Source organism: Meriones unguiculatus, chromosome 1 (assembly GCF_030254825.1).
Source record: "Meriones unguiculatus strain TT.TT164.6M chromosome 1, Bangor_MerUng_6.1, whole genome shotgun sequence".
In the NCBI taxonomy this organism is placed as follows: domain Eukaryota; kingdom Metazoa; phylum Chordata; class Mammalia; order Rodentia; family Muridae; genus Meriones; species Meriones unguiculatus.
In genome coordinates this window covers 71819342-71832743 of record NC_083349.1, presented here as the reverse complement: position 1 = coordinate 71832743, position 13402 = coordinate 71819342, and the positions used below count along the sequence as shown (strand labels likewise).

Here is a 13402-nt window from a genome sequence, read left to right as displayed (position 1 = left end):
TCCGGTGCATCCCTCCCAGCCAGGGCACGTGGCAGTGGCACTGCAGAGCTAGCGTCCTGGGTGTCGCGCCCACACTGGACAGTGCCTAGCTCTGGACCACGCCAAGCCCAGAACCCGGCTCCCTCTAGGCTTTCCGGGATGCCGTCGAATGAAGTTGCTCTGCTTCTGATCTTTTCTCTTTAAACTCCCTCTGAGGCAGCCCCCACCAGTCTCTGTCCATTCACAAAGAGTTACTCCTCCCTGGCTTGCAGAAGCCAATGCAAGAAAACTTGGGACCAGGCAGGTAGGCCGGCCGTGGCCTGTGTTTTATCTCTGTCATCATTTCAGGTAGTATAAATGGCATAATAATGTTTTTTTTTTTAAACATACATTTGCTGCTTCCCATTTCTTTGCATCCTTACAAGCATTTTAGACCTTTCAGAACACGTCAATCAGCCTTAGCATTCATCTACCATGTTAATATTTCTTTGCTCTTTTTTTAGTCAAATTTAATTTATTTTGTAAGATTCTATTATTAAATTTGATTTAGTTGTAATATGTTCAGGACACATCGTATGATTTTGTGGAGAGGAGCTTTTAAATAAGTATATAAAGGTTCGCATTTTTCTGTTTTGTACATGTTTGAAATTTTCACAAAATTTATTTAAAGAACAATTCATGGCTGACTACATTGGTAACAAGAGTGGACAGGGCCTAAGACAACCGTGAGATCCAGACACAAAGCCACCAGTGACCTTTCCCAGATCAATAGTAAAAGCTATACTATTTTTACAACTTTTGAAAGTGAACAAATCCTTTGCACACACCAAAAGAGAGAGAAGGTAAAACTGAGACAGTGAGCAAATCCAAGCGATTCAGTATCTTTAGCACGTATGCAATGTTAAACGCAAGCATGACCCTAAGGTACCAGACCAAACGGTAAACACATGTTTAAATAGTGCAAATGTAAAAACTGGCAGGACTGTCTTAACACTAATAAGAAAAAACCAAAATGATCATAAATTGCTGACAGGAGTCTACAATGGAGCAATCACTTTGAAACTATTTTGACAATTTCGCTGAAGGCCAAAAATTCACTGATACTACCCAGAAATTTCACATTTATCAAAATGTGAAACATATATGCATATATGTTTACAGAACTAAATCACTACTTACTAAAAATGTGGAAAATACCAAGTGGCTCCCCATACATTCTGAGTTAAAAACCTTGTGGTGTGAACATACAAGAGATTACTCCTCAGTAATAAAAGAGACAATTTGTTAAAATGTAAATTTTAAAAAAAACAACACTGAGAACTACCAAGAAATAATGTTCTCATTACATGACTCTGCATATGCAAAACTTTAAAGTAACAAACACAACCTAAGACAAAAGTCCACTGATACATAGCTGACAGGCCTAACTTGCTTTTTGTTGCTGTGATAAAACAGCTAAAACAGCGGCCAAAGTCAGCTTGGGGGAATGGTTTCCTCAACTTAAGGTCACACTGCATTATCAAGAGGTCAGGGCAAGAGCTCAAGGCAGGAACCTGGAGACCGGAGCTGGAGCAGACACCTCGGGGCATTGCTGCTGGCAGTCATACTCTGTCACCGTTCCTGGACAGCCTGGCCACCTGCCCAGGGATGGCACCGCCAAACATCAAGAAATCCACTGTGACGTGTGGATGCATTTCGTCATTCAAATTTGGAAGTCTTTTCCAAAGTGGTCATAAATTTCAAAGTCTCAGGTTGGACTTATAATTATGGCAAACTTCTGAATGTGATGGTGAGCGACTGGAACAGGGTTCTCAGTCTTCCCAACACTGAGCCCTTTAATGCAGTTCCTCATGTGTGATGACCACAACCCTAACATTATTTCCGTTGTTACTTCACAACGAATTTTGCTCCTGTAATGAATCGTATGAATGTTTCCGAAGACATAGGTTTGCAAGAGGGATCACAGCCCCCAGGGTGAGAAGCCTGTTCTAGAATCTCAGTGCCATGGAGTGAGACATGTCACATTTTCATTGACAAAAGGGCTGAGGACTGGTCTGTTGTGTATATACAATACAACTTCTTTGCCCATCCAATAGCTCAGAAACACACAGGTGAATTCCACTTCCTGGTGAGTGTAAATAATGGTTCTATAAATGCTTGAGTCCACACGTCTCTGAGGCACACCACTGTCGTTTTGTGTGTAACTTACCAGCAGTTCTGTCAGATGATGATGAAAGCCCTATCTTTAGTCTGGGGAGACTCTTTATGCCACTTTCAATAATGGCGACACTGGTTCGCATTACCACCACCAATAACCACAACAGTCACCACCAGCGCTGCCACTAACAGTCCTTACTTCTGAACTAAAATCACAGACAAGGATGTCGCAGTTGGGACAGAGGCAGCCACAGAATAGTAAGAGACTACTCTCTCAGTCACTATGATGGAAATGAGACTTGTTTTTTTCTAACTTTTAAAGCAGTAGTTTCAGTTAACAAGGGAAGTGACACAATTCTAACTTTACAGAAATAAAAGACAGAAGAGCATTGTGAAAAAGTGGATACAGAAACACAGAGCACAGATTAACTGAAAACATTTCTAAAAACATATAAGCTACCAAAACAGACTAGTAAAGAAACAAACAAAATAGTTCAGTAGTTCCTTCAAAGTAATTAGTGTAATTAAAAGATGTCACAAAGAGAAGCTTAGATAGAAACAACAAAAAAATTACACCCAATACTGCTAATGCCAAATCTTCACAAACTTGGCAAATTGAAAAAACAAAAGAAAAGATATTACCTTGAAACACAAATGAAAGACCACAAGAAAATGCAACTATAGATAATACATCTTATGAGTATATATGCAGAAAAACTAAAAACATTGAAACAGACATTTAGGAACATGTGAAAGGATAGTCCCACACAACTACGAGAGGTTTATGTCAAGAAAGATGGCTTAGTGTCCACATATCAGTGCCTGTTCCCTCACATTAACAAAAGGACAGGCCAATAAAAAACAAGATCAATTCAATAAATTCAGAAACGTCATTTGACAAAACCTAACGTTCTTTCATGATTAATGGCACATGCCTTTAATCACAACACTTCTGAAACACGGGGACAGATACTTATGAGTCTAAGGCCATCCTGGTCTACACAGCAAGTCCTAGCTCAGGCTAGCCAATGTCACGCAGTGAGACTCTTGTCAAAACAAAACACCTCAGCCCTAACTGGGACATCATTTCCATACCACACCCCGGTAAAGGCACAGGGTTCATGAAGAAAGACTATAAAAGCAAGAGGATGTGTGGGGCTGCTGCAAAGCAGTGTCTTTTAATCCTGACAGGAACATCACACACATGGAGTCACACGCTGTGACTCCACACACGTGATCTGCACAAGATCAAAGCAGCCAAACTGCCAGGACAGAGGAGGTCACGCAATCCCTGGGCCAGCCAAGAAGTGACAGAGGAGGTCATGCGGTCCCCAGGCAGCCGAGAAGCCACGGTGGAGGTCATGCGGTCCCCCGGCCAGCCGAGAAGCAAAGGCAACTGAGAGCTGTTAAGGAAGACAATGTGTCAGATTTTAGGGCTGCAACCCCTGGCAGGACACACTCCACCAGTGCACACCTTGGCAGTGCTAAACTGAGTCAATGGGTTCAAAAAAAGTATATGAAGTTAGGAGTGAAACTGGGAAGGTGAAAAAAGTTAAAAGGGGCTGTAGAAGATAGATTTGCCCAAAACATATGCATGTATGAAAACTTAAAAACAACACATTTTTAAAAAAAAATAAATAAATTAAAAATAGAATGATTTTACTAAACATAATAAATAGCATTAAAAAAATAAAGCCTATAGCATCTGAATAGGAGAAGACTAAATGTTTTCTTCTCCTAGAATCAAGGAGACATTGCTGTCTATTCTTGTCATTCATCTTTATCTGGACATTCTAATCAAGACAAGTAAAAAACAAAGTCAGTCAAATAGAAAAGGAAGCATAAAGCTGACACTGATTACAGCCGCATTATCTTTTCTCTTCAAAGAAATATCCTCCTAAGAAGTACCCTGGAAACAACCTGATAGGAAAGGACGAGTGCAGATCACTGTATCGGTCCTGAGATAGACACAAGGGGCGGAAGTTTGTAGTAGGGTATCTGCCTAGCATGCGTAAGGCCCTGAAGTTGATCCCCATAGCTACAAAAACAAGTAATCAACTTCATACAACTTCAAGGGGAGGCTGACGAGCCAGCCTCATGACAAAAGTCTATCCTATTTCTGTAACTAGCAATAAAAGATGAAAGTAAAAGTATTCCTCTTCAAAGAGCATTAAATCCTAGGCCAGAGCCAAGTTGGTGAAGTGCTTACTTACCTTACTAAGTTTGATTCACAAAAGCCACATTAAAAAACAAAAACAAACACACAAATGTGGTAGATCCTGTGTGTAAAAGGCAGAGACTCGCGGATTCACTGGGAGGAGCTGGCCAGAGAGCCTGTTTAGGGTCTGGGCTATCGAAAGACGCTGTCTCAAGAAACGAGTTTGACGACTGCTCAGGAGGGACATCACATGCATGAACACAAGCCCACCACACACAAACACACACAGAGACAAAGAGACAGAGAGGAAAAAAATGAAATTAATGAAATCCTCAAGAAATTACTTTAGAAAGGTATGAAACTTTAAAATATTGTTGAAAGAAAACTAAAAACAAAATAAATAGAATGAAAGAAATATCACATTCATGGATAAGAAAACCATTTATACAAATGACAGATCTGACTCAGGATTAACATAATCCCCATGAGAAACCTAGTTGGCTACTCCATACAAATTGATGAGTTGCTTCTCAAATTCAATTATAATTACAAAGAACTTCACAAAGCCAAAGGATCCTTAAGGATGAAAGTAGAAAATTCAGACATCCCAATTTCAGGAATTACTGTAACACGACAACAATACACTCAGACAGTGTTGAAGACAATGCACTGCAGAAGACAATGGCACAGGAAGGAGGGCCCATGTCAGCACACCCAGGAAGAGACAGCTAGACAGGCAGAAGGGATCCTGCACACCAGCCACAGAAATCATTCCCATGAGTTAAAAAGCCCAAACGTGAGGAACACAAAGCAAAAAAAAATCAAGTAAGTATGTGATTTTTATTGCAGTAAAAATTTTTAAAGATTTATCAGGTTAAAGTGTAACCATGTATGAGAAGTGTTATTTTTATTATCAAATATTATTACTCTGATATATCATGTCAAAATAAATATTAGTTAGTGGACATTTGGGCTGTCTTTCAGCTTCTTAGTCGTGGATAATGTTACAAACACTCAAATGCATATACTTTTGAAGGATACAATGCTACAAGCACTCATGAGTTACCATTGGAAGCTACAATGTTCCAAGCACTCATAAGCATAATCTGTTGGAAGAAACAATGTTAAAACCACTGATAAGCATAGACTGTTGGAAGATACAATGTTACAAGCACTCATAGGTGTTTACTGTTGGAAGATGCAATGTTACAAATACTCAAAGGCATTTACTGTTGGAAGATACGTTTCGTTTCTTTTTTTTAAGTTGCCTACAACTATATTGGCTCTGTCATCTGCTCGGGTGACTGTTTTGATTCACTCACAGGCATTCTGAGGACCGCTGAATACTTCCTCTAGTCATCCACGCAAGTTCCAACGCCTCTGCATTCCCATACATTGTGGTTATTATCTGCGTTTTAGTTAGAAGCATAAATGGTATAGAATAAAAAATGTGACCTGAATCTACCCTATTAAGACAGTAAGACAGTGAGTGTCTTTGTCTGTATTTATCAGTTATTTTTATATTTTCTTTCAAATAATGCTGATTCAAATCTGTGGATAGATTTTTTAACTGTGCAATTTATCTTTTCATTATTGAATTAAATTGTTGTTTGTATTCTAGATAGAAGTAAGATACATGATTTGTCAAAAAAACCTCCTGTAATTTATTGCTTTACTGCTGATATTCCTTGCCATGCAAATCACTTATGATTAATGAAGTATACTCTGTTCTTTCTTCCTTTCTTTTTTCTTTCCTCTCTTTTTATCATTCTCTCTTTCTTTTGTGTGTTTAGTGTCTTCCTATTGTGATTTTCCTATTGTTGTGATAAAATACCATGACCAAAGGCAACCTAGAGCTGACTGACAGTTCCAGAGTTGCAGAGTGAGCACGGAAGAGGGGTTGGGTCATCCCTGGGCTGGTGTGCTGAGTTCCATAAAAAAGCAGGCTGAGCAAGGTGGCATACCTCCATGGCCCCTGCATCAGCTCCACTCCTGCCCACAGATTCCTGCCCTCCTTGAGTTCCTGTCCTGACTTCCTTCAGTGATGAACGTGATATAGAAGCATAAGCCAAATAAATATTTTCACCCCAAGTTGCTTTTTTATCATGAAGTTTTATATCACAGCAATAATAATCCTAAAACACTGGGTGATGACATTTCTTTTTTTTTTATCAGTTACATTTTATTAACTCTGTATCCCAGCCGTGTCCCAATCCCTCATTCCCTCCCAGTCCCTCCCTCCCTCCCTCATCTCCACCGTGCCCCTTTGGGTGATGACATTTCTATCCATACTAAGTGCGCTTGAAGACAAAGGCTAGTCTAGGAAAACAAAGTGAAGTTTCTTGGGGAGATATTTTATTATAAAAAGCAGAAATAAGGAATAAAACCTACTTAAGATAGAACATGCAAACTTATATGATTTCATGAATAAAATATGTAAGTAAATCTCTTAATAAATACCAGATACTTGGGAATAACCATACATATGCCAAGAAGGTAGGTGTTAACTATTAAATTAAGTCTGTTTTTGAAAGGTAATAAACAAAATGTTTAAAATTTCATAATGTGGTCAAAACCAATAATTTTAAGTCAGCCTACTGAGATAGAACAAAAATGTGACAGAGTTGTCTTTTTATAGGATACAATTCAGTGATATTTAGTGTACTGATAGAAATTGGTCCTCATGATTAGTCTTATTTGACAGAATTTTTATCACTCCCTCTCTAAATAAAAAGAAAACAGCTTTTACCTTTAGCAGTAACCCCCCCCTTACTGTCTTGCTTTCCACCTTCTTCCTGGCTGCCCATGGCAATTGCAAATCTATTATCTGTAAAATTTTGTAAAATATGTAAAATTTAGTATATGAGAATATAAGATTTGAAATTTCTGTAAATGAAAGGTAAGATGTAAAACAGAAAATAAGGACTACTCTCTGCCCCCCTCCCCCAGCTTCAGCACAGAGAGGGCCCTCAACCTTGCCTGGGCAGCACAGCAGAGAGAGCTCAACTGGCAAGGTCATGAGAGCAGGAGAGCTGGCTCTGCCCTTGCAGGGTGTGCCCTGGGGAAGCTCGCTGGGCAGGGGCACTGCCGAAGTCCTTGCTCTAGTGGGTGGGTGCAGGGGAGCTGGCAGCTGACCAGCTCAGCGACCACCCAGGCCCACAGCCAGGGCTCTGAGCTGGCCCACCCAAACAGCGACCCCATCTTGGAGCTGCTGGAGCACAAGAACTGGCCAGTCCTGCAGATGCAAAGCCGCAGGATCGCCACGACACAGGCCAACAGCAGAATATCCGAGAGGAATCCCCGGAGGATCCAGGGTTGACGGTGCAGCAGAAGCCAGAGGCCTGCGACGACTCGCCGCAGTGAACATCTGCCAGGAAGGAAGTGTGGACAAAGTGTACACAGCGCGACACACTGTGACACACTACAGCTTCCACAGCGAGATCTTTTTTCCTTGGGGGAGTTCAAGGGGTTTTACTAAGGGGCAGGGAGATGAGTGGGACTGGGGTGAATGATGTGAAATTCACGAAGAATCAATTAAAGGTTAAATAAAAAAATAAAAACTATCCGGAAGGAATAAATGAACACTAAGCTACGCTGGTGCTGTGAAACGAGCGGAATAGTGAGTGAGCACACACCCCAGAGCGCAACATTCATCTGAACACCACAAACACGGAGGCAGAGTCCAGCGGATGCTAAAGCAATGCATATTAATATTTTAAAACTTGGATTTTATTTATCCTTCCTAAAAAGACATTATAATAGTTATTGTTGCAAATTTTCCTTAAAGAATTATCAGTATATAGTAATTTTAATAATTTCTGAAACCAAAAAGCACACATTAAAATACCCCTTATGTGAGCTCATTTTGCAAAATTCCCCTGTGGTACTATACTTCAGAGTGAAATAGCACAAATGCACCTTCAATGCACTTGTTTAAAATTTATACTTCACGGCAGCTTTCTTATTATTCTGTGTTGTCAGCATCCTAGGCCACTGTTTGTGCTGAGTAAGCCCTATGAAACCATCACGCTGTGGCCTTTGGTCTAGAAAATTTTACTTGGCAATGATTTTTTTAGCCCACATACACACAAGAGGGACATGACATAGTCACATGATATTTCTGTCATCAAGAATGTAAAGCTGCAGTGCAACTCATAAGCAAAACTAAACAAGGAGCAGGAAAATGGTAGAAAAGTGATTCACACACATTGTATACAATGAACACACTGCAGAACCACCAATCCAAGAGCCATTGCAGGCAGCCATTCCTGCTCCTATCTGTCATAAACATATGACAGCAGCTTCTGGAAGGTTTGGAGATCATGTCTACTTAATCTCTCTTGTGTTCTTCTATGCTAATTATGCTTAATGAAATATTATAGCTATATTACCAATTAGACAGCTAATACAGTAAAATTCTCCATAAGGTAAAACTATAAACAGCCACAAAATTAAAAATTCTGTCCTTCAGAATGGCAGTAAGCTCCTCCAGTCTTGTGTGACTTGCTAGCCATGGCCAACCTGACTGTGAGACAGCCTCAGACCTCAGCTCCACGGCTCTTGTGTGAATGATCCTTGGGCGCTCGGTTGCCGGTAGGTAAGAGGCCATTACTACTCATCCCGTTCCGCTCAGCTGCGGGACAAGACTCCGCTGAAACATCTCTGAAAGACACACTCTTGCAGAAAGCCAGCTGCGGGCACTCGAGCAAAAGCCTCCGACAAGAAGCTGGGTGCTCCCAGACAGCGCAGTCTGCCCGTATGAGCACACAAACATTCCTTGCTGGTTTGTTTTCTTTCATGCTGCCAGAATGAATTCTTCATGAAAATTGCCGATTCTTGTCAGTTTTGCTAAGCATTCCTTCTCCGTTGCTGACGTTCCCTGCCACGTACAGAAATGAATTTATTTAATTGTTTGTAGCCTCTTTCAGATCATTGGTCATTTTTACAAAAAAAAAATAAAAATAAATAAAATAGATATTCAGGCAAAATTCTTAGCAATGGTTTTGGCATTAAAAAATGACCAACAAATATGGAATAAACATGAAGATGATGCAGGAAGCTTGACTTATGAAAAACATGAAATACAGTAGGTACAAAGATGTGTAAAACATGAAGAAGCTAAGATATGAAAGTTAAAGTTAATTGAGATTGTAGCACAAAACTGTCTTGAATGTACTCTTTAAGAGTTGAAATAGTTACTAATTTACCTATATAAAACAATTTATAATAAGAAAATTTATCTTTGACAATTTTAGACACTGGAGATTTCAGAAAATGAAATCTCTCGAATCACTTTCAGAATAAAACTGTCTCTCTTTCCTACAAACACCGTATAAAGGGGTCAGTTACAATGGGAGGGGTCACATGTAATTGTATGTGGAGGACGGATCTTTGCATTAAATTAACAAAGATGTGAGGAAACCATACAACATGTCAAGTAATCAGCAAAATTTAACAGCAGCAGGAGAGGAAGATCACAAAGGTCTAACTTCCCAAAAAAAGGAAACTAAATTTTGAAGGAGGAAACCTGTCATGGACAGGTAAGGAAAAACAGTGTTCAGATGGAGAACAGGGCTGAAGGGAACAGGAGCCACAGATTTAATGACAGCCAGCCAGAAGAGGTGAAAGATGTTTAAATAGTAATGACACTGAATTCAGCTTTGTAACTAGTTCAGTAGGTGAGTGTCGGACGTTGTGTTTAAAATGTTCAAAGTTTGGCTGCGTCTGAGCATCTGCTTTGATCTCCTGCTGGGTGGAGCCTTTCAGAGGACATCTGTGGTAGGCTCCCATCCTGTTCTCTCTCTTCCACCACTTCTGGTGTCTAACCTGTTTGCCTTCTGAATGAGATTTAAGCATCCTCCCTAGGGTCCTCCTTGTTGTTTAGCTTCTTTAGGACTATCGATTTTAGTATGTTTATCCTAGTATCAGCTAATATCTGCTCATAAGTGAGTTTATACCATGTGTGTCTTTCTGCTTCTGGGTTATCTCACTCAGGATGATTTCTAGTTCCCACCATTTGCCTGAAAATTTCATGATTTCCTTATTTTTAATTGCTGAGTAGTATTCAATTGTGTAAATTTACCACAATTTCTGTTTCCCTTCCTCAGCTGAGGGACATCTGGGTTGTTTCCTGATTCTGACTACTATGAATAAAGCTGCTACGAACATGGTTGAGCAAATGTCCTTGTTATATACTTGAGCGTATTTTAAATATATGCCTAGAAGTGCTATAGCTGGGTCTTGAGGAAGCGCTATTCCTAATTGTCTGAGAAAATGCCAGATTGATTTCCAAAGTAGATGTGAAAGTTCACATTCCCACCAGCAATGGAGGAGGGTTCCCCTTTCTCTATATCCTCTCCAGCATGTGTTGTTACTGGAGTTTTTAATCGTATAGCTACATTTTTTTAAGTTGAATAAAATGTCTAGTCAGAGTTGGGAGAGAAGAAAAATGGAACTTTTTGCAAATAAATCTAGGAAAAGACCTTAAGGAAGAGAGAAGACTTGTGGGTGTTTCCATAGTGCATCACAGTGAAGGTCAGGAAGTCATTGGCTTGTCTCAGGAGGTTCTGGGGCCAGGCCAAGGAGGCTTCCTTCAGAAGGCTCCTAGCTGAGGAGCAGAGAAGGGCATCTTCTATCAAAGTGAGGTGCTCTCTAATATTTGGCCACACCAGAGCCAAGGTTTCATGCTCTTCCCAGTTCTCCTAATCCTCAAAGTCCCTTTATGAAAATGAAGGGGATGCAGAGAACCCGAGAAGATGAGGCTGTAAAAAGAAGCCTTGTGTCTGGTTTTGAGTGAAATGTTTTGGCAAAGCCTTTGCTATGTTTGGGTTAATCACTAAAGGCTGACAAATGGTTTTGAGGATGGTTGAACCTTGAAGAAATGTCTCTCTGGAGAGCCTGTATTCGGTGCTATGTGAGAGCTTGCAGCTGTGCTGACCTTGGTCCTAAGACACTCCTGGCAAGCCTGGAGTTCTCACTTTGATTGTGGCTAGCCTGGTCAAGGGGACTGAGACCTGTGTTGTCTGCTCCCAGGGGCAGCAAGAGCAACAGCTGTGGTAGCTGGAGCCTTGCCCAGACGGAATTCATTTTGTATAATGATTGAATGAAAGTAACTGGAGAGAGCTGGCTGTCAGTCTTTTCCGAGAAGGCTGAGCCCCTCTGCTCCTTCAGAAAGTGAAGGCCTGGCATGCTGGTGAGCTTCTCTCTCTCCTGTGGGACCTATGACTGACACCTACCATTACGAAGTAGGTTACAAAAGTGATCCTGAGGATCTGAAGTTAGAAAGGCACTGCAAACTGCAGTTACAGAAAAGCCAGGCCTGACTGCAAATGCCCTGAACTTGAAAGAATTGAATTTCTCACATTCATTTTAAGAAATGCTCAAGTTCATCTGATTATGAACTTTCTACAGTGGACAGTGTGTGAGAATGGTTTACGATTAACAAACAGCCTCCTCATCCTAGTAGGAAAGGGGTAATGCTGGTGTTAGGCTCTAGAAAGTTTACCATGTAGTAAACATTTCCACAAGTCAACCACCAGCAGAGACTCCAAGTACACCAAAAAGGAAGTCTTTAGTAAAGTTTAATGATAAACTTTACTAAAACCAAACACAAGTTTGGACACCGACAAGGAAAATAACCTATTCATAATAAAGACCAAACCCCCTGAGTATTTTGTAATAAAGTTATACAAAATATGATCGAGAAGAAGAAAAACTATTAGTCACACAGACTTGGAAAGCATTTTCTTTTTGTGCTTATATTTTACAAATAAGTAAGCATAAAAAATCTAAACAACTATTTTATGGTTAATAACAGACTTAGCTATTGTATATGAAAATGAATTATAATAAAACAAGCTACTAGTAATGATTATGGAAAACTGAGGCACAGATTATTAACACACTGTCCTAAGTTACCAAGGGACCACTAAATTAACTCTGGAATGGGACTTTCCTAGATCATTCTATTGGAATGACCCTTTTTTCCTTATTCCATCATCTGATTTATTCATAATACAATGACAGTATCCCATAATGTTTGTAAATTTAAGTTATAATATACTTTCAGCAGCTAGTAAGCATTCAATCACTGTTTGATGATGTCAAAGATAATTCTTCTTTGTGAGGTACTACGGTTTGGGGGCACACTGAGCTGCTGTACTCTAAGAAGTCATCATTTAGAAGTCAGTGTGGAGATAATATTTTAAAGAGTGTACCAAGAGTGTGTCAGTCTGAAGATAGTAATTATAACTCTGAGTTCCCAGCATGTGTCGGGGCCCTATTAAGAAAGATAAATGTGGAAGCACTTCCCCTTGGAGAGTCAGCCAAGAGTGAGCCCTGTTTCAATGCTCTGCCTCCCTGTACGTCACTTATTATCACTCTTTTTTGTCTATCTGTTGTATGAGTCTGAGTCTGCGCTGACGCAAGTGCTGTCTTGCCTTGTCTGTTCCTGCTTTTGTGTCTGTGTCTCTACAACAGGCTTTGCACGATCTGCACGAAGTTTATTGAGCAGCATCACAAGAGGGAGGAAAGAGGGACACAGATCTTTAACAGACTCGGCGACAAAGTCACCGACTCCACTGCCCCAACCTTCCCAGAAAACAAACAAACACTATCAAGCAATGTTCCTACGTTCTCTTCATTTAGGTGGACATTCATTGCATGAAGTTGCTTTCGACCTATTTTATGTTTCCAGGATTTACTGTCATAGCACGCGCGCGCGCACACACACACACACACACACACACACACACAATATTTGAAGGTAGTAACTTAGGATTATGGTTATATAGCCTGGCATGATGGCCCGCATCTTGACTCCAGCTCTCAGGAGGCAGAAACACAGGATATAGGATAGTTTGATGATAGTCTGATCGACATAGAGAGCTGCTGGCCAGCCAGGGAAACAAAATGCAACCCTGTCTCAAAAACACAAAATCAAAGAAGGACAGATCCCCTTTCTCCACATCCTTGCCAGCATGTGCTGTCACTTGAGTTTTTTATCTTAGCCATTCTGACAGGTGTAAAATGGAATCTCAGAGTCCCTTGGATTTGTATTTCCCTGATGACTAAAGATGTTGACCATGTCTTTAAGTGCTTCTCAGCCAT

At 40.4% G+C, this 13402-nt stretch overlaps 1 protein-coding gene across 9 annotated transcripts in view; it reads right to left on the bottom strand.

Moving 5' to 3' along the window:
• The window catches only part of Atrnl1 (attractin like 1), a 563418-nt gene that overhangs the window by 436346 nt on the left and 113670 nt on the right, over positions 1-13402 (bottom strand). For 2 of the 9 annotated variants that reach the window (XM_060391732.1, XM_060391731.1), the window contains one exon: positions 8002-9173. The exons of the other annotated variants lie outside the window; for them this stretch is intronic. In XM_060391732.1, coding sequence (XP_060247715.1) covers positions 9112-9173 — 62 coding nt within the window. In that variant the 3' untranslated portion in view covers positions 8002-9111. Of the gene's footprint in view, positions 1-8001; positions 9174-13402 lie in introns of those variants that run through there. 9 annotated transcript variants of the gene reach the window in all.